The sequence below is a fragment of the Hyalella azteca genome, unplaced genomic scaffold (assembly GCF_000764305.2).
Source record: "Hyalella azteca isolate HAZT.00-mixed unplaced genomic scaffold, Hazt_2.0.2 contig2180, whole genome shotgun sequence".
Classification (NCBI taxonomy): Eukaryota; Metazoa; Arthropoda; class Malacostraca; order Amphipoda; family Hyalellidae; genus Hyalella; species Hyalella azteca.
Window position 1 is genome coordinate 9,152 of NW_025932464.1, and position 21,198 is coordinate 30,349.

The 21,198-nt window shown below is 39.5% G+C and overlaps 1 protein-coding gene across 1 annotated transcript in view; it reads right to left on the reverse strand.

Annotated features, from left to right (window-relative positions):
• Window positions 1-2,847: 2,847 nt before the first annotated feature.
• Window positions 2,848-21,198, reverse strand: part of LOC108673407 (homeobox protein AKR-like) — a 23,474-nt gene continuing 5,123 nt past the window's right edge. Inside the window, exons 2-4 of the mRNA XM_018161232.1 lie at window positions 4,033-4,226; window positions 3,537-3,789; window positions 2,848-2,936 (exon numbers count right to left, since the gene is read on the reverse strand). Coding sequence (XP_018016721.1) covers window positions 2,848-2,936; window positions 3,537-3,789; window positions 4,033-4,226 — 536 coding nt within the window. The remainder of the gene's footprint in view (window positions 2,937-3,536; window positions 3,790-4,032; window positions 4,227-21,198) is intronic.

Below are 21,198 nucleotides of genomic sequence, written 5' to 3' on the forward strand. Positions count from 1 at the left end.
TTAATCTTCACTCGTTACTTTTGTTTGTCGTAGCCCTGACTTTTCCTTATTTTTTGTAAAATTTAATCAGCAAAAAAAAAATATACGTAATTATTCCAACATAAGTTTCGTCTTTCAAATTGTACTCTATTAAAAATTGTTCGTCACATAATACTTTTATAATATCGCAAAATCGTCTAATAGTCAATTCATGTGACATATTTTCATTTCCCTGCACAGTTTGCTGCTCTTGCGCCTCGCTAAAAGAAGCCTAAATCAGCAAAATGGATTCGCACCTCCAGAACGCCGCCCAGGCACCTCAGACAGGTGAGTGGAGTTTGCGCTTCATAAATTTTGTAGACTTTGTTTGATGTGCAATAGCTCTTTAATCAAAATCGAACTATGTGAATGCTACTTTCTTCTTGCATGTGAATTTAGCCAATTACGTCGCAACTTCGATCTCGCCTGCCGTAAGGTGAGCCATGTGCGCACCGACAGGTCAATTTATGCCTCGCTGCTTGGTGTGCAGAAGACTTTGCCGTAAACCAAAATTCAAAACGTGGATTTGGCTTTTCGCTTCGATGTTCGGCCGACCATTGCAGGAGTAACGTAGATTTCGACGGTGAGCAGCAGGAGCGTTTGCTAATAATTCCTTCAATTCAGTTGGTGTCAGTTTTGACGAAATGCTCGCTTCTCCAACGAATTACGGGACTCGTCAGGATGTTAGGAGAAATTTATAACAATATAGGAGTGGATCCATTTGGTATGTATGCTGAAGGCACAGCATCAATTTCTCCTGTAATCTGACATCGTGCATTAACCAACTGCTGAACTTTTATGAAAACCTCCGCAAGAGTTTAGCCGCTAAAACGCTAGCGAGGACAAGTCTGAGCCAATTAACATCATGACTGCCATGCAGTGCCGACACTGGGAAACTTGTAGCATCAATAAACTGTTTATGCTGCAAAGGCTCGTTGCAATTACCTAGGCCGTGTCCACCAGTAATTGAAGACTGTTGTAGTCATGGGTAGGGGGAGACTGAGTCAATATTCATTGTAGTTCCTGCCAGTGCTCGGTCCTCTGGCTGGTCGGGACTTGGCGAATGATCCATAGCCTGGAACGGTTGATTGGTGATATTTGCACAATTATCGTTGACTTTGAAGCCGTCCTGATTGCTTTCGACGACAGAATATCCCTGAATGACATTAGGAATTACGGACCCACTTTCAGTCCACGAGGTCATCCCGTGGGGCCAGCCGTCGAAATTGTATTGTGCAGATTTTTCCGGTCTGTAGCAAGAAAAGTTCTGCTCTTGAGGTGCGGTGGGCGATTGGGTGATTTCACTTTGATAGCAGTTGGAGGGGTAGGAGGTGGTGTAGTGCCATTTTCCCTTAAGAACATTCCGTAGGGACTTGCAGGGAGATATCCATGCTAATCAATGCGGGAGATTCATTTCATTCCCTTTGGAACTGTGAAGGGTCTGGTGTACACAAAATTGCTGCATCTCTGGGGCAATGAACGGCGCTGATGGCGATAGGCCTTGAGATGGGCCACCTGAGTAACGTGTCGAGTATGTGTTCATTCCAGGCATGTCCGCGATGTAAAGCTCGCTGTATTGTAACACCGGAGGCGAAGTACGGCTAAGCTGCCTCTGCTCGTCAACCCAAGCAGGAACACGTCGGCTGGATCGAATGTTCGCTTGCTATTCTATTCTGAAGATTGATATGAGTAACGTGGAAAACTGGCAAGATTTTCGTCTACTCTCGGACCATTCATAGTTGTTGCTAGTCGATGACTTCGTTCGGACTGACCAACGTTCGTCGGTGAAACGTGCGGAATCGGATAAAGATTCAAATTTTGGGGTCGCGATGGGCCAGCACGGTTGACGGAGTCACTGGTCCCAGGAGAGGATCGCTTGGACTTTTGGTTACCCTTGCGAGTTATGGTATAATTCTCAGGAGAGCAGCCTTCTTGCTGCAATATTCCGGGCAATTGGTGGCGTCGAGCGTTAATTAATCAATTGCAAACATGCAATGGGAAAATAGTTTTATTATCGATTCATTCAGATCAAATAATGAAATACCGTAGAATTTTCTAAGGTGACATTGTTACGGGGCCAGTATACCAACTGGGCGCAACAAGAGACTATCTTATCCGCAATAACCCAACCACAGTTCGTCACGCTTCTTGCACATCAGCACATTTACCGACAGGAGAATAAAGACAATCAAATGCAAAAACTCTCATTCAACAATGACAAGATGAAAAGAGCGTTTGTGAGTTGAAGCGAAGTCAAAACTTCGGACCACGATTTTGAGGTCTCTCTGTCCCGTATGGTGCCGCAGATCGAGTGATCCTAAATAGAGCTGCTACTATTCCGCAATACAGAGTGGATCCGGCAACATCGCACGGAAGTCTAAAGCCATTTTATTAGAAAATTATCAATGTTAGAGACATCTATAAAAGTTGCATTTCTCTCCTCTACAACATCTATCAGCTGATTCTGTTGTTAGCTGAAACAAAAACAACAATCCACGATTTGACACTATCTCTTGCATTTTTTTGTGTTTGAATAGAAAAAATTTAGTCATTGACTGTCTCAGGCCGGTGTAAATCCCAAATTTGCCCTGCCAGGCTCGACAATCTGAAAAAATTAACCTGCAGTATATTTTGCCCAGATTCCTTAGCCCGGGTAATTTTTTCCTCATCGGTGGGTTATGCCTTGTAGCGATGATCGTAGAGCCATTTCTTCAATATGCCCACGGACTCTTCATTCAAGTTGCCTCGGCGTTTCTTGCCGGTGATGTTGCAGCACCGGAGGCTAAGAACTGAACCAAATGTTCAAAATTGTCCATAACGTCCAGTCCTTCAAGACGAGCTCGTGGCAGAAGAAGCAGGCGAACAAGTCCCGGCGACGGAGCCTCCGCTGCCGTCACTGGAATACTCCTGGAAACGCTCTGCAAGTGACAAGAACTGTTAGTGGCGGGCTTTTGTGTACGCTAATTAGGACGAAGTCAAGTGTATATCAGAATAAACAAGTTAAATCTTGAATCAGTTGATATAAATGTGATCCGGTGAAAGTAAGGTAATTTATTAACTTGATAACTATGGCAAATGTTACAATAGTAGACGATGAGACTAGTGTCTCAAAATTGAAACCTGATGGTGGAACATTGAAAGCCGGGAACTATTTGATCACTCGTTAAGAAAAAAATGATGCTCAAGTATCAGAATATGCTGTTCCATTGCCATCTCTATATTGGGATCTTTATGCTTTTAAGCTGGATGACTGTATATTACTTCTAGTTTGTTCCATTTTGAGTGGCGATCATTAATAGCTTTTGATCAACAAATAAGTTCTAAATAGACGAGATGCAGCCAGCAGCGTCATAATTTAAGAGTCACCCATACTGTATCAATTTTCGAAGGCAAATATACGAGGAAAGGATCACCAAATTGAACCATCAAGCCCTAAAAGATACCCTATGTCTTCCTTAGTCTCTTAGTCTTACCCTATGTCTCCTAGTTCCCTGTAAATTCTCGACACTACAAGTCACCTACGGTTAAGTCCGCCAACAGGAGTAAGTAGCTCGTGTCTTCGGGAGGTGGAGGCAGTTGGACCACATTGCCTGGGCTGCCTTCCAATAGCACGACACGATGAGATCGAGCGCGCCGATCGTTCCGATTATTTTCACCGACCGCTCGACGTTGCCTGGTGGTTGTGCTGGTGGTGTCACTTGGCGGAGAGCCATCTTCTAGTTGCAGCTTGGGTAATTTTCTCCGTCGAGCGTTGACAGACCATTGATTTAACTGAAAATATGAATCCATTCTAGGTATGAATGAGCGATTTAACGCGATGCGACAAAACCAACATTTGATATCGTGTCAAATGTCAGCTGCTTCCTGTTCTCATCAAGACAGCAGTAAAATTAAATGCTGCTAAAATTGTTTCTCATAAACAGTTTATTATTATATAGTTTGAGAATGTTGAGTTTATATAAGACATCATACTTCACTATTTACAGAGTACGACAGAGTAACCTAATTCAATACCTGCGCAAGAGTCACCCCTGCCTCACAAACAAGGGCATCTTTTTCCTCCTCCGTGGGGTACGGATGGTGGCGATGCTCCGTCAGCCACGCCGTCAGGACGGCCTTGGCCTCTGGCCGGAGGTTTGGCCTTCTTTTTCTGGCGACGCTGGTGCCCTCGGGTGCCTGCGTTGGCTGGACGATGTTGCGTGTAGCGGCTGCGAAAATCAGAAAACTTCAGTGTATGAACAATATAATCTTTTTTTGTATACAAGACTTGAATGCATATATGCCAGAAATATTAATGTATCACGTCCAATTTAGATAGGGATTAACGAACTGATATTGAATATAAACAAGGTTTCTAGGCGTGCTGGAGTTGCAAAGGGTGCAGCAAATATTAATGTTTTACCATAAGGAATTCACTTTGGTTGAATCGTCCCAAATAATTTGATTCGCTGTGCACATTTAAAAAAGAAATTTTTTGGCGAGTCCGGCACATTGGACGTTTATTTGATCAAAATTTAATTCTGAACTCACTATGTATTCACCGAATTCATTCTGCAACATACATATGGCACAAAAATAATAGAAAACTTGCTACTTCTAAAATTCATTTGAACTGAGGCAGCGTCTTCTGGAGATAAGTCTTCAGCGAAGTCCTCTGAGCCGACGGCCGGATATTAATTTTGTGATGAGGCATTGTTTAATGTTGCGATGAGAAGTGAGCAACGATGATATAGATATTGCGAATTTCTGCCAGAAGTCGATCAAGACCTGAGGGTACCTGAGGATATTAGAATAGGGAATTAACATATAAGTTTCTTGATGGATTGTGATGCAGCAGGCGGTGTAAATATTTGGACGAAGAATGCTAGGCGTTTTTGGTAAAGAGTTTCCTGAAACAATTATGAGTATATGAGATAAACTGGAAAGTGGTTATAGAGCTGGATTAAAGATTTCGGGACAGTAAACCCGTAACATCGTCGGCTTTTCAATTATACTTAGTATTTACTTGAAATTAGTCCATCGAAAATAATGGCAACACTAAATGGTGATTTACCTAAATCACCAGATCAAAAGTTTTGATGATCCATGGCCAATAATTGTCGGAGAAAAAATTGGATTTGGTGATTGTACAAAGTTAATGAAACTCGAATGAAGTTACAAACAACGTATGTGGTGAAGTCTTGTCGCTAAGCATCAGAGGTGCGAGCCATTCAAATAAATCAATGGAAAGAGCGGCGTCAAACTATACAGCAATAGGAGTTAGAATTTGATAAGATTTTGTGAAATAAAACTTCACCAAGTAACGTTCTATTAACTCTCCACAGTAGAAGAACGCTCTGTTCATTGTCACATAACTACTGAAAAGTTTCCACTAAATACAAAGATTTCAATTTAGTGTTTTTTTTGCTAGATAATCAAAATCACGGCAAACCGTGATTGTTGATAAATTGGACACGAGTTAAATCTACAAATCTCAGTTACACGTCTGAGCGCTCAGCCTAACGATGCTCACCTGACGAGAGCGAGCGTAGACTACAACTGAGCCCTCGTCTATAGGCTTACAGGCGTCAGACAAAGAGCGGACGGTGTGACATTCTACTTGTGTTGAGATCTCCAAACTTTACATGCTTGTCAAATATGTTACATCAAATTTAATCATGAGTTAAATGAATGATATTCGTCATTCCAGTGAATGAGGAGTGAACATAATGAACTAATTATAACAAATGATCAGTCAAGTCTATAATTCGCCAGTTATTGTCAGACATACCGCGACCCAACCAAATAATCAGAGAACAAACACGAATTAAATAGCGACAAAATATGACCAATGAAAATTTAGCCTTCATCGGCGTTATTTTTAGTTAAGTAAATCACGATCATTATGGTGTCTTGATAGTATTTGTAATAAATGTTTATGTAACATTGGAACCTTTATATTAAATAGCTAAATTCATGTTGAGCGTTTTCAACCTTTCATACTGCAACATTCCTTGCTCCAATTAACGAGTCATAATCTCTCAATTTACCTGCTATTTTTGCGCTACAATAAATAACTTTTGTGAACTAAGTTTATGCCGTGGAAGCACAGAGATTTTTCCAGATCAACTGTCGGACAACACGTTTGGCTCAACGGTACAAAATCGCAATCGAGGAAAAATTTATAAGCTAACTTTCCCCTGTAAAGCTCCTTTACGCGAACCATTTTAATGGAGCTTACCTAAAACCTGTCTCTTATACACATCTAGATGTGTATAAGAGACAGNTGATGAAATTATAAATCAAATTACAGGTGTATTATGACCACGTGACATAATTTTTGATTGGAAGATTGACTGCGCTAGTGTGACCGTAATGGCGATCAGGAAATTGTGAAATATTCATACAAATTATTATTGATTACTTTGGTCATGGCAAATCTGAATTATGAAACATTTGACGTCGGAAATATACAAACTCACCCGAAATTTTCTCTACGTCAACTTCAGCTTCAATGCTGCCCCAGTAGGTATCCTGATGTGTTAAATGAGTGCGAATCCTTGCAACCACTGCATGATATTTGTACAAAATTTCTTAATGAATATTAGGGTGTGAATTTACGAAGGCTAATGCATGGATTTGCAAAACTACAGGACGAATAACAAAGTTTATAATGCTTTACTTCAGGGTGGCCCAGTGATTAAAGTTCGGAGTACCAAGATTGGCGCAGAGAGGTGAGGTGCGGGTTCGATCCCAGCTCTGTGCGTCAGTTTCTGGTCAGAATCGGCGAGGAGGCCGGGCGGTTAAGCAAAGAAAATTTGAAACAGGGAGTTGCGAGTTCAAGCCCGCAACAAGCTGTGGATGCTCTGCAATGTTGAGACTCGGCGACAGGCCTCCGGGCTAATAAACGCTGCAATCTATATATCATATATTATTATTACATAATTGCAGATATAAAATAATCAGAACATAGATAGGGCACAACTCAGATCATTGCATCTCAAATAAAAATTGATAAAACACATAGACAATTTTATTAATTAGCATCTTTGAGTGTGATGCCTATAGCGAATTTTTTCTAAATCGCAACAACGCTCCCATCTGAAACTCAGTGCGCAATGTCGTAGAAGTTAGCAAAAATATATCTAGCGTTACGCCGAGTTTATTGTGCTGTTGAGTGTTTAGCATTAAAAATAAATAAATTTATTGATATATTTTTACCCGTTTTACCTATTTCTGCTATCCCATAATCATGAAAGAAAAGGCGTGTCAAGCGCGACAAACCGTATGTATGGGCGTGCTTCAATTTTTTGGGTGAGGTAGTTTCTAATTGGTAAAAAATGACAATTTATTGATAATTCCTCATAAAAAACATTTAAGTAAAATGAATTTATAGATTGCGTCAACCAGGACAACAATAAGCAAAATGGTACCCTCAATACGAGTATTAGGTGATGGGAAAGCTGGATGTACAGTATCAAGCAATTACTTTGAATTTACCTGTTTTTTAGCGCATTTTCTCATGTATGGAAAAAATGCACTATTGTGCTCGCCATGTCCGTCCGTCCGTCTGTCTGTCCGTCCGTCCGTCTGTCCGTGACCTCAAGCTTTCATCGACGAGAAAATGCGCTCTCTGTCACTCACTGCAGCGAGTACTGAGTTATATTTTTACAATTTTACTTGTTTGTCTCTCGTCACCAATTCAAATTTCCAAAATACAGCTCTTAAAATCTATCTCCTCCGATGACTTTCGAGCTACAACATTGAGAGACTTTTCATTCTATTTGCGAAGAAAATATCTTGCGACTCTACAATCTTTATATTATTTATCTATTGTTTGCATTATATATTGTAAAAATATAAGGAAATGGTGGCGGACGGGTGGGGAAAGATAGAAAAAGTCTTCTAAAAACATTTGACGAGGGGCTTCTATACAGCTAGAGTATAGAATATAAAGTATTGCGACTATAGAGTCGCAGTCGCTAGATATTTGCATTACGAATCGAATGATAAGTTTCTCGTTCTTGTAAACGACGTAAATAAAAAGAGACTATAAATTTATAAGTCCTTCTTTTCCCCCGTTGATTATAGGTTTCACGTTTTCTTTCATTTTTTCAAACAATTCATACAACAAGTTCTTGCATTAGTGTTTTACATTTGTATGAAGTTTAAGAAAGGTCGGTCAGTGAAAACAAAATTTACCCAGAAGGTCTCCTTAAGGAGTTTATGAATTTATTCAATTCAGAACGGTCTGAGATGTCCTATGGCTTCCGTGTGTTTTTAGGTAAGCTCGCTCTATCCAAAAGGCAAGCTGTCACAAAATTTTCCTGGATTGCGATTTAGTAACTTCGAGCCACACGTGTTGTCCGACAGTAGATCTGGAGAAATCTCTATGCTTTCACAGCAAAAAGTCAGTTCATAAAAGTTATTTATTTGCAGCGCAAAAATAGCAGGTAAATTGAGTGATTATGAATAATTAACAGAAGCAAAGACTGTTGCAGTATGAAAGGCTGAAAACGCTCTACATGAATTTAGCCCTTCAATGTAACGGTTCCAATAATACATAAACATTCATCACGAATACTATAAAGATACCATAATGATCGTGATTGACTTTATTAAAAGTAACGCCGATGAAGGCTAAATTTTCTTTGGTTATATTTTGTCGTCATTTAATTTGCGTTTGTTCTTTGTTTATGTGATTGGGTCGCAGTATGTCCGATGGGAACTGGCGAATTGTAGCCTTGACCGTTCATTTGTTATAATTTGTTCGGTATGTCCACCCTTAATTCACAGGAATGACAAATATCACTCATTTAACCAGAATAATTTGATGCAAAATATTTGACAGAAATGGAATGCTTGGAGATCTCAACACAAGTCGAAATACTCTCCGCTCTTTGTCTGACGGCGCCTGTAGAAGCCTATAGGCGGGAGCCCAGTTATCAGTCTACTCCTCGCTGTCGTCAGGTGAGCATCACCACGTGTCTCTTTAATACCACTGCTTCACTCATATTAGCATAGCATAGCGGTTTCAGCGTTTATTAGGCCGTAGGCCTGTCGTCTATTCTTAACATGGCAGAACATTCACAGCCTGTTTCGGTCTCAAACTCTCTGCTCCAAATTCTGGTGTGCTTAACCGCCCTGCCTCCTCGCCGATTCTGACCAGAAACTGGCGCACAGAGCTGGGATCGAACCCGCGCCTCTCTGCTCCAATCTTGGTACTCAGGCACTGTAACCACTGGGCCACTGTGGTTATAGGCACGTTATAGGCTGAGCACTCAGACGTGAGGCGCACGTGTTGGATGCCCATGTGCGTGAACATAAATGTAATTTATAACTTATATACGCAAAATGTACAAAGTTCGAAGCTCATTTATACCATTGACACCATTTAATCTTCACTCGTTACTTATGTTTGTCGCAGCCCTGACTTTTCCTTATTTTTTTGTAAAATTTAATCAGCGAAAAAAAATATACGTAATTATTCCAACATAAGTTTCGTTTTTTAAATTGTACTCTATTAAAAATTGTTCGTCACATAATACTTTTATAATATCGCAAAATCATCTAATAGTTAATTTACGTGACATATTTTAATTTCCCTGCACAGTTTGCTGCTCTTGCGTCTCGCTAAAAGAAGCCTAAATCAGCAAAATGGATTCGCACCTCCAGAACGCCGCCCAGGCACCTCAGACAGGTGAGTGGAGTTTGCGCTTCATCGCCGAGGCAAATAATTTGACGGCCAATCTCAACTGTGACAAGTTCATCTGTGTTGGTAACATTTTTTTCTGATGCAAACGGAATGGTGAAATTTTTCCTAATTCATTTTCATATTGTAATCATAATGTATTTTGTTACTACATATGGTGATTTAAAAATAGTAAAATTATCATTCATTTCTTCAAGATATTTATGCAAAAATACATTGATTTTTGTTGGCGCTCCAAGTATGAACGCGTTCAAGAACAGCCTAGATAAAGCTATGGAGAAATATATGTTCAGATTTGAAATGCCTAGCACCTTATCGAACTCGGTGGAAGTCTAGCAGCTTCTTCAAACTATCGTCAGTCATGAAAAGATCCGGTCAAATGACACGAGTTTAGATCTATGAACAAGGCACGAAAAGGAAAAGAATCGGCGACAGGCCACATCAGGCCTACACTTCAGCGCCGACATCACTATGTTATGTTTTGTTTCAATCCGAGGTAGTCTCAATATTCTTAGCTTATATTTACCATGAATTTTATCCCAATGTTCTGTGAACTTAAGCAAATTTGTTTGTTTCTGAGAAGAAGCAGCAAGATCTTGTTCTGTATTTTCCAAAATAGCGTCATAATATGGCAAAGTTAAGGCTATTTTATCAGTTATCGAGAGACTAGTAAAATAATTAATGTCAGCAAAATTTCGTGTTTGAGAGGAAGCATATTCCTTCAATAAGTTTGCTGCTGACGTTCCGCCCTGTCTTGGCATGATAGAGGGCAAGGACGTATATGTCCAGACAGAAAAATTGAAACTATACTAACCGGAACTTGTGTTAGTTGCAGGCAAAATGGACGTCGCCCCTGCCAAGACTGGACGCTCGCTGAGTCCAGAAGCAAAGTTAATCATGAAAATTTGGTTTGCGGAGAACTTCACGCGCTATCCAAGCACTGAAGAGAAGAGGATTCTAGCGCAGGAGGCGGGGCTCAGCACGAGGCAGGTGAGACCGAAATTAAGATCACTCCTATTGCAGAAATTAGTGCAAGCTAACAAATATCCTACTCGCAAAATATAGTTGTGGCACTAATCTAAAACACGATGAAATTAAAAGAAATATTTTACACGGTGAAAATACTTGTAAGAATCATTGATCGGACGCTATTTATCGTTCATTAACATTTCCCAATATTTTAAGAGATTACACAGATAGAAATTTATTAAAGTTTGCTTGCTCTCCAGGTGAACGATTGGTTAATAAACGCGAGGCGGCGGTATGTGGAGCTTCACCCGATATTAGGGCCTCGTTTAAATGTTTCGCTGATTAAACAGTTAATAAGGGACCAGCCTATCAACAGCAATTTGGAGATGCTGGCCGCCGTCTGTGAATGTAAGTATAACCTGCGAAATGCAAACATAATTGCGAAAAAAAATTATCCACTTATTATGGCCTGACGCGTTTTTATTTTAAATTTAAATGGTACTGGCATTAAACTTTAAAGTGAAGTGCTGGTAAATCGAATTTCCAATTAAGTTATAGTAACTCGTCTTCTCTTCACTCCTCAGACATGCCTAAGCTGTGACGAATGTGCTGCAGCCCCTCTTCTTGGCCGGCATATCTGCGGCCAACTGCTGGCCGAAAATAAGCCGCCTTCATGTATGCATTATGAAGAAAAGTGCCATATTTTTATTCGTTGTACGTACGTGATCAAGATGTATTCGTATCTTTATCTGTGGCTGTGATTTAATCGTTAACGAACGTGTATATATGTAATCTAAGAAACTTGTATAAATTTTTAATTCTCCCTGTGCCTCGCAAGCATGAAATTATTTCCAGATTTGTTCATGAGTTATTGAGAGAAAATTGAAGTTCGCGTGTCATGGCAGCGTCAGGAGCGTGTTCATTCGACGACCGGATGAATTTTAGAATGACGATGAAAAAATTATCTAGTGAAATAAAGGATAGATAATGAACGATTTCGAGGTTGCTGGCGACAAAATTTTTTGTATAATATCATAATGTGAAACCATGAACATCAAATTTCCAGACTTCCGAAAATTTTCTGAGTATGAATCTGCATTCCGAACAAAAAACTAGTGATGAATTAGGGAGCTGTAATCCTAAGGCTCTTGCAAAATGTTGATCACTACAAAAGGAGTCCATGAATGCTCTATTGAAAATCAGCTGTTCATCAGCCTCGTTCGATAAATTGAAGAAATCTCGCGATATAAACAATGGAACGTGTATCTCGTTTAAATTCGATCAACGCTTTTATAATACAAATCGATTATAAATAAAAAGACCACTTTTCTGTTTTCTCCCTTCGTCAGTCGCAATGACCTTTACCACGGACTGTGTCAAAATTTTAACAGCGCTTGGTAATGAATTTTAAACGCGCAACATGGAGAAAAGTGAAAACAGATGAAAATTTCCCGATCGCCGTGCAGATTTTATGCCGAGAATTTGGCACCAAATACTGGCAAATTTATAGGTAGATTAGAAGTGACCATAATTATGACTAGCGCACAACTGAGGCTGCAAACATGAACTTGAAAAACCTCCAAACGCATGTCAACGACGTGGTCACTCAACTGCTAAGGATGATGACCTCTGGACTGCAAAGGATGTTGACCTGTAGTCACAACCCGGCGCAGATACTAAAAGGTCGTCAATTGCAGATGCCACAGCTTTGTGTGATTGCAGCGGATAAATCCCAAAATCCTGAAGCGTCCCATAATTAATTGGAGAGGTGAGCATTTTGTGAAAACTCAGGAAGCAACTGAATAAAAGGAATTGTTAAGAACACTTGTTGCTCACCGTCGAAAACTACGTTACTCCTGCAATGGCCGGCTGAACGCCGAGGTGAAAAGCCAAGTCCATGTTTAAATTTTCGTTTACGGCAAAGTTTTCTGCACACCAAACAGCGAGGCATAAATAGATCTGTCGGCGCGGAAATGGCTCACCCTGTGACAAGCGAGATCGATGTTGCGACGTCATTGGCTAAATTGAAATGGAGGAAGAAATTAGCATTAGTTTAGTTCAATTACGATTGTAGAGCTATTGCTCCTCGAAGCAAATCTATGAAATTCTGATAATATCAGACAAAAGAAGTATCGTATATGTTCATGAACTGGATGCTCACGTTTTTATCGACAAGTTTACTTGAATTTATTGAATATTTCAGTAATGGAAGTTCTTACGAAGTATGAATAATATTTCCACCTTCCTTGCGTTTTCATTAGAACGACTGGTTTACTTGTCATCTCATTAGTCCTATATCTTATCAAAATATTGAAGGATATCAAATCTCGATTCGGGTAGGTAGCAATACTTAAAACCGTGTTTGCTTGAACTCTTTTCTTGCAGGGGGAAAAGGAAGTTTCTGCTCCTTGCTAAATTCGAGCGTTCGCTGAACGTCCAGGAGCATGATCTATCACGAGGAATTGGTTTGCAGAGAACTTTACACGTTATCCCAGCAATAATGATAATAGTTAGCTCAAGCAACTCAAGGGGCTCACCGCGAGACAGGCGAGATCGAATTTCCGATCACTTCAATTGTATAAATGGTGAACATCCTGACAAATTTCCACGCCTATCCTCAACATACAGTCGTACTATTCCTACTCAATTAAGATACAAGATGAAATTAAAATATATCCGGCAGAAATAAGACAATTTCTTGTGAAGTTTAAATACGAGCCAGCTGGACGACTGGTTAATCAACGCGCGGCAGAGGTGCGTGATGAATAAGCCGATATTTGGGTCGCGTTATCTTCTTCAATGATGAACAGTTGATCAGGAGGGGGGAGTATGCACATTTCAACAATAACTCAGAAATATATGCTGCCGGCGGTGAACGTAAGTATAAGCAGTGAAAAAGTTTCCGTTCGCATACTAGGAGATATTTTCCTCTACAAAACGCTCAAGTACTAAACGAAGAGACAGTGTAAAAAGTCCAAAGGCATGGAAAAGATGACTTTACAACCTGGCGACGAAGACTACAATGCGTTCCAAATCGGGCGACCATGGCCCTTTTGAGAGATCTCACGGCAGTGGTTCCAAACAACGAGACGATTTTCTTTTGAATTTACGTATACTGCACGATGCCAACTCTTGTTCAGGTGTACAAATGGTTCTTCACTGTTCAGCACAGAGATCTGCCCAGAACGCATTTTTCTTGGTCTATGTACACTATCACGAGCTACCATCGCCAAAACTTCATAGCTACCTCGTCATCTAAAGCTATAACCATCATATTTAAATTCAGGAATTCGTCAGAAGTTAAACTTGGGACGCACTGAATGATTGACCCAATCGCAACCGAACGAGAGATTGAGTACTTAATACCTATAAAGCAGATTTTAACAATGTACGTATGTTCTTCGACACCTCCTTGTGTATTACAATAGATGCACTAGTTCATTGGTGCTGCGGAATAATTAACGTCAGGAAAATATAGGCGGATTGAAGTTGTTATATCGGTAGAAGCGTACCGTTTACAAAATGACCATTTTATCCAAGATATTCTTGCCTACAATATACAAAAATAAGAATGGAATTTTGAAATTTTATATTGGCGCTACTTCCTAATTGCTGTCATATCTCCTTGACGGAGAGCAGAGTAAGAACGCGTTGGAGACTGCAAGAGCTGTGAAGATGAAAAAACTTAGAGGCTTGAACCACATACTGGAAGGATCACGCCATCACAACTACTCTTGGAGAGTAACGTGGTAAGCTCTGTTAGCAGCCTACGAGAATGAATTAAGTCGAATCGGAAAAATCTGTAAAAGCGTTTACGAGGAAGGATAACGCGATAAGGATGCTACACGGCGAGAAGGACCTATATATTCTGGGTCCATGTGTGCTTCTTTGCAAGTTAAATTCTTCAGGGAATACCAATAACATAGTCGGTCCACACTTTGACACCGGGGGATAAAGGTCGTCAAGTGTTTAAAAATTCGCCATCTATGATACTGTTACGACGCATATTAAATTTCCCAATGAAACATGAAAAATTAGATCTTCAGTCATTACTTCCACATACTAGATGAACGTTATTGAACATAAAATCGAAAGCTTAATATGGCACAAATGTATATTAAGGGGACCCACTACCCTCCTGAAAAACTTCTACAGTTATTATCCGATCATCATGAAACTTCACATACATGCGTAAAATGTAAAAATAAGAACATTTTGCTCATATGAATTTTTCGAAAAAATTGATAGAAAACGTGAAATTCATAGAAAACGGCTAAAAAGGGGTACTTTAGAAAATCTATCTCCTCCTACAAATATCATCCTACAACATCGAGACACGTATCATTCTATTCGTAAAGATCATACCTATAGACTCTGTGATCACTTTTTTCATTTTCCCCTTAGTTTTTTTTATGCGCGTTTTATCCCATTTTCCCCCCTCCCCCCCTTCTCCCCCATATAAAAAACGAACCAGACTGAAATTCAAAAAAGTGATCACAGAGTCTATAGGTATGGTCTTTACGAATCGAATGGTATATGTCTCATTGCTGTAGCTTGAAAACTGTAATTGGAAAGCTCAGAATGTCAGCTTTAAGATGAGACTAAGCATGTAACTGCAGCACAACTCAAGTAGAAACTATATTCAAAGATTTCAGCAGCTTATTACTTTATATCTAATTAGTTAAAGAACTCTCTCACCCGCTTCCCTTTAAAGAGATGTCATGAACGTAAATATTGGCGTACAGCGATGGCAGTGGTACCATTGGAAAGAGCAGAATTCCAGCTTTCAGATGAGCACAAAAACCGAAAAACGCCAAGATTAAAAATTTTAGGGTAGTGGGTCCCCTTAAGCTTTCGATTTTCTGTTCAATAACGTTCATCTATGTGGAAGTAATGACTAAAGATCTCATTTTTCAGGTTTGATTGGAAAATTTAGTATGCGTCTTAACAATATCAAAGATAGCGAATTTTAAAATAATAGTTTAACGCTCCACTCTACTGCACACGAGTGCAGCTCGTTTAGAATCGCACTTCTTAATTTTCAACCTGAAGCTACCCTGTTGCCATCTCTTCTGCTCTGATAGTTGCATTCTGCTCTGATAGTTGCATTTAATACGATTTTGACTGATATCACCGTGGGAAAGACTGGTGTACTGAAAATGGATCCGTAAATAGCAACGGCATCCCAAGTTAGCGATTATTTTTCTTTTAATCACGCGACTATCAGCAATCAAGTGTCCCTGGCTAAGGATGATTCCAATCCTGGCCAGTCAGAGGATCTAGCACTTACAGGGCTCTGCAATGGATATGGACCGACATTCCCCACTTGTCCGGAACTACTATATTTTTTAATCGACGGTGTACACGGCCTTAAGGTGCTTGCACACGGTGACAGTACAGGCGGCAAGTAGATCTGGCAATTGTCTGCCGCTTGTTGACTATCCGGCAAGTGCGCATAGACACGAGGAGTCGACGTCACTAAGGTGCCGATATCTTCTCGTTCGTGCCGCCAGTGCGTCTTGAGAAGCCGTCGAGTGAGTTATGTGAAAATGGAAAGCGAGATCACCTTCAACAACTCGAGTCTGTACGTTGTTTTTATAAACTTTATTCTAACCCTCAAAAATGCAACGTCGGGAACAACTAAAGCCTGACTATTAAGGTCTTCTTTCAGTTTCAAAATACTTTTCTCTCTCTTCATTTTGTTGGAGTAACCAGCATGGCAAATGTTCCACATTGAAGAAGTGAAAATTCTGTAAAATTACTAACGACACTAATAAAATAATTCTTGGTAACATTCCTGTCCCTCGCCGGAAAAAACGACGTCGTTCCTACAAGGGTTGACAGAACGTGAAGTCGGAGAACCAAATTCGTTTCAATAATTAGAATTGCTGTATAGTTTCCTGCGTACCCGAGCAGAAATTGAAGATATCTGCAGGAGCGCCCAAGTGAGACTTGATTTTCTAAATTCCAATATAGTGCTTAAATAGCATTCATGGAGTTCAAATAAGACCGTAGAATTCAGACTCGATCGAAGCATGTAAATGAAGTTCTGATGATACATAGTGGATGTATAATTGTTGTATACGTAAAGATTATCAACTCTCACGTGTTATACAATTTTTTTTTGCGCATTTCATGGAAGCTCTTATGAAGTAATAATCATTTCAATCTCTGCATGCATTTTCGCTTCGGGTGACCAACGGTATCCACGGTGAACGGGGATTCTACCATTTATGATTCATACTTACATCATTTGGCCATCATTGGAGAACAGAACACATCTCTCCTACCACTCCCAAATGCTAGCCGTTTATGGTCTCCTATGAAGGCAGCCGAAAAAAAAAACTCGTCGATTTCATGTCTAGCGTGCCCGATAAAATTTGATTCTCTGCAATCTGTTCTTGCTCATGCAGAGCTCGAACACGTAGGAAAATAGGACAACTACGGAATCGCTTGCTTGGACACTTAATGTCCTATATACATAAAGAAACTAAACAAGTGTCACCTGAAGGGACACTTTCTACAATAAAAAATGTAATGTAGTACATGTTCATTCTCCACGACGAAACGCAAAAGACTAACCAGAAATTGTGAGGTGAGTTGTGGCGCTAGTCAAAATTGTCCCTTTAGAATCTTTGTGTTCATGTTTATGTATCGGTCATATATAATTAATGCAAATAATAAAACTTGCCTGCTGTTAATGTTCAAATGTCGGCTAATTAAGAATAATCAAACTAATTATCAGTTCTGTAATTTTGAACTTTTCTTGCCTTGAAAATCACGAGATTGAACGAGATGGTAAAATGCAATTTAATGAAATCTATTAAAACTGAACGAAAATCGTTTTACAAGCATGCGTTTTTATTGTACCTACAGCAACATCAGAGACCGTGTGGAATGAAGGGGAGGTCAAGCTTTTCCCGCGCCGACATCCGGCTTCTCCTCGACCGTCCCTTTAAAGAAAATACGACGGGAGAAATTACAGGATTTCAACCGCTTAAAACAGTTTTACTAGTCATCTCAGTTCTCAACTTCTCATGGTCCTATCAAGATACAAAATATTCTAATCTCGTTGCGGACAGGTAGCAGAAAAAAATTTATACAAATTTTAATTCCTCACTTTTTTCTTGCAGGCGAAAAGGAAGTCGCCTTCTGCAAAATTTGAACGTTCATTGAAGGTCCAGTCACACCATTATTCAAACAATGCTAGCGGACGCTTGTGTTGGTTGCAGGCAAAAAGGACGTCGCTCCTGAGAAGGTTAAACATACGTCGAGTCCAGAGGCCAAATTGATCTTGAAGAATTGGTCTACAGAAAACTATGAACGTTATCCTTATAGAAACAGTGCAAGCTGTTTGCAGTCGGAAAGGAAGCCGCCCCTGCAAAACAGAAACGAAATTTAAGTCCAGAAGCCACCGTTATCGTGGAGAATTGGTTTGAAGAAAATTTTCAACGTTATCCAAGCGTTGAAGTAAAGAAACAACTTGCGCAGGAGTGTTTGTAAAAAAAAAGAAAATAATCTTGTATTTGAGAGAGGGCGATAATTGAAACGGTGCAACCTGACACAAATTTTTGTTGCAGTCGGACAGGAAGCCGCTAAGGAAAATAGAAATCTAAGTCTAAAAGCCAGGTTAATTTTGAAGAAATGGTTTGCGGAAAATTATGATCGTTATCCGACCGTTCAAAAAAAGAATAACCTTGCTCAAGAGGCGGGACTTACCACGAGGCAGGTGAGATCGAAGTTACGATTACTTATTTGAAGGAATTCAAACATCTTAACAAATTGCCTATGTACCTGCCAAATAATGTCTTAGTATCCCTAATCAGCGAACACTTTATGAAATTAATTAAACCTGTTAGAGTAAATATCTGTTGAATATGTCAACCGGACGCTATGTATCTTTCAGCATCATTTTCTAATATTTTAGGAGATTAAGGGCATTTATTCTGAAGGATAGTAATCAGTTGAAGTTATCCTGCGTTGCAGGTGGACGATTGGCTGATCGACGAGCGGCGCCGGTACGTGGTGCAGGAACCGCCGTTTGGACCTCGTTTATCTCCTCCAATGATTGAACAGGTGATAAGTTGGCTAGCCTTTAATAGTAATCTAGGAATGCTAGCCACCGTCTGTCGAGGTAAGGTATAATCTGCGAAAAGATGTTTGTCCAACTATTTTGTGTAGATATATTATTTTTCTACATTTTGTGGAGCCAGGTGTTGATTCTCAAATTCATGGGTAGGTAAATAGAATTTGCCATTACGTTCAACTAACTCGCCCTCTCTCAACTCTTCAGACGTGCGGAAGCAGTGATGGAACTGTACAGATGACAGAAATAATGACGGCCTATAGCAGGACGATGATCGCCGCCATCGTTAATATATATTGAAGGAAAGTGCAGTAGGTTACACGTAGTATATAGAAGAACGTGCGTGATCATTGATGCATTCGTATCTATTTGGCGACTGATGCATTTGTTGACGAATCTAGTAGGAACAGAAACCTTACAAATACAGCAACATATGATTTGGTTTCTCGTGGTGAAAACAGGCAGCAGCCGACATTCAACACTATATTAAATTTTGTTTTCATAGTTTCGCGTAAAATCGCTCATTCCTACCTAGAAAGGATTGATATCTTCAGCTAAATCAATGAATTACCAACGCTCGACGCAGAACATTGCCTGAAATGCAACTAGAATGCGGCTCTTCGTCAAATCAGATCACCAGAACACCTCGCGCAAGGCAACGTCGACGGATTCAACGTGTAAAGTATAAATAAAAAGGCTTTGTCTGCATAGTTTTATATTAATCGTCATATTCGTAAAGTTTCACTGATGTCTTACCGAACCGCGATCAGGTCGTCTAATAGAGCTTCCTCGGGTTTAAAATTAATAAATTATCTTCGTTTATTTCGTGTAATGTTCTTATATATACATACTATGTTAGGTGATTCGCTTGCATGGCCGTTGATTTAAATTTGATCTTGATTCATTATTTTTGCCTTTGATTGTTAAAATTGCACTTCGTGGTATGTCACAAAGTTCATGCTTCGTCACGACCACGACAAAAGAGAGTGTTAATAGATTCAAAGATTGCTTGCGCTGAGTGATGACGTTGAAGAAATTATCTTGTGAAAGAGACTCGCAAACAATTATTAATTAGGACGTTTCGGGAAATAAAATTATATTGTAATGAACTATACGACATTGAGCGTAAAATTTTCAGGCTTGCTCGGAAACTCTCGAGACTTTAACTCTCAACGCATCCTCAGAACGCATCCTTGGGTGTGGGTTCAATGCGTTATTTTGTAAATCCATTAATAAATTTCCTGAAAAACATTCGTGAAGAAATAAAGAGCTGTATATTCCCGAAATCTTTTGTATAGTGTTGCAACCTGTACAAAAGGGACCCTCAAAAACACAATTTAAAATTGGCTAGTTATAAGCCTGGAATAACTTTGGAAAAATCGAGCAATATAATCAGAACAGCATGAATCGGGCATAACTCTGCTATAACAACGCATATAAAATTAAATTGATTTAAAGATAACTTTTATTTCTTCTACTTGCGTAAGTAGCAATGACGTCTAGCACGAATTGAGTCGAAATTCGAATAGGAATTTAAACGTTCCTATTCCTAATATAGTCAATGGAACTAAATCAAGATTATCTTTGAATGAAAAACTTTACTTGTTTCGGATAAAATCTTGAAATTTAAAGGGATTCTATTGCGAAACGCTAATTCCTAATGAAAAAAATGTCACCTCAAAACGGAAATTTATAATAATTTTTGCAATATACGAATAATATTATGCTAAATATATATAAAACCACCTTCAAGGAATGGCCTAATATCAATTTCAAAATTTATTATGAGTTTGCGAAGCGGGTCTGAGGTTCGTGTCTGGTTCGCTCAAAACTCTGCGGACTCTGCTACCACACAGTCAAGTATACATCGAGACACATGGTTGCATGAGTGACACGGCAAAGGGAGTTTTGTCAGAGCATTTTATGCAATAAAGCTTTTAAATATCGTTTCTGACAACTTTTTATTATTTTGTATGTATTTTACAACAAAAAAAGACCATAACCCATCGATATGTTTGAAAATGGCATGCTTCATGGGGTAAATAACTTCATTTCCGTCCCTTTCCAAATAAGTAGCTAAATTGTGATTTTTCATGTCTTACAAAACAAGCCTCAACGGAATAGTAATTTTGCTGTCGTGCAATTATTGCTCGGGTCTCGTGGTAAATGAATGTCCTTCACGACACGGCCAGACGTGCGCTGCACTCGTCACGATCACGTCATGAGCACGAACCATCACGTACCTGACCATCTTCTTTCTGTTCAACAATTGCAACGAAAAATAATGCATTTAACAAATGCGTTGTGTTAGTAGCAGCCGAAATTCTTGTCTTTACCTAATGATATACAATATTTGCGAGGAAAGTGAGCGTTGTTGGCTAATTATAATGATCTTGTATTCAGATGTCGTAAACAATCATGTATGGTCAAAATT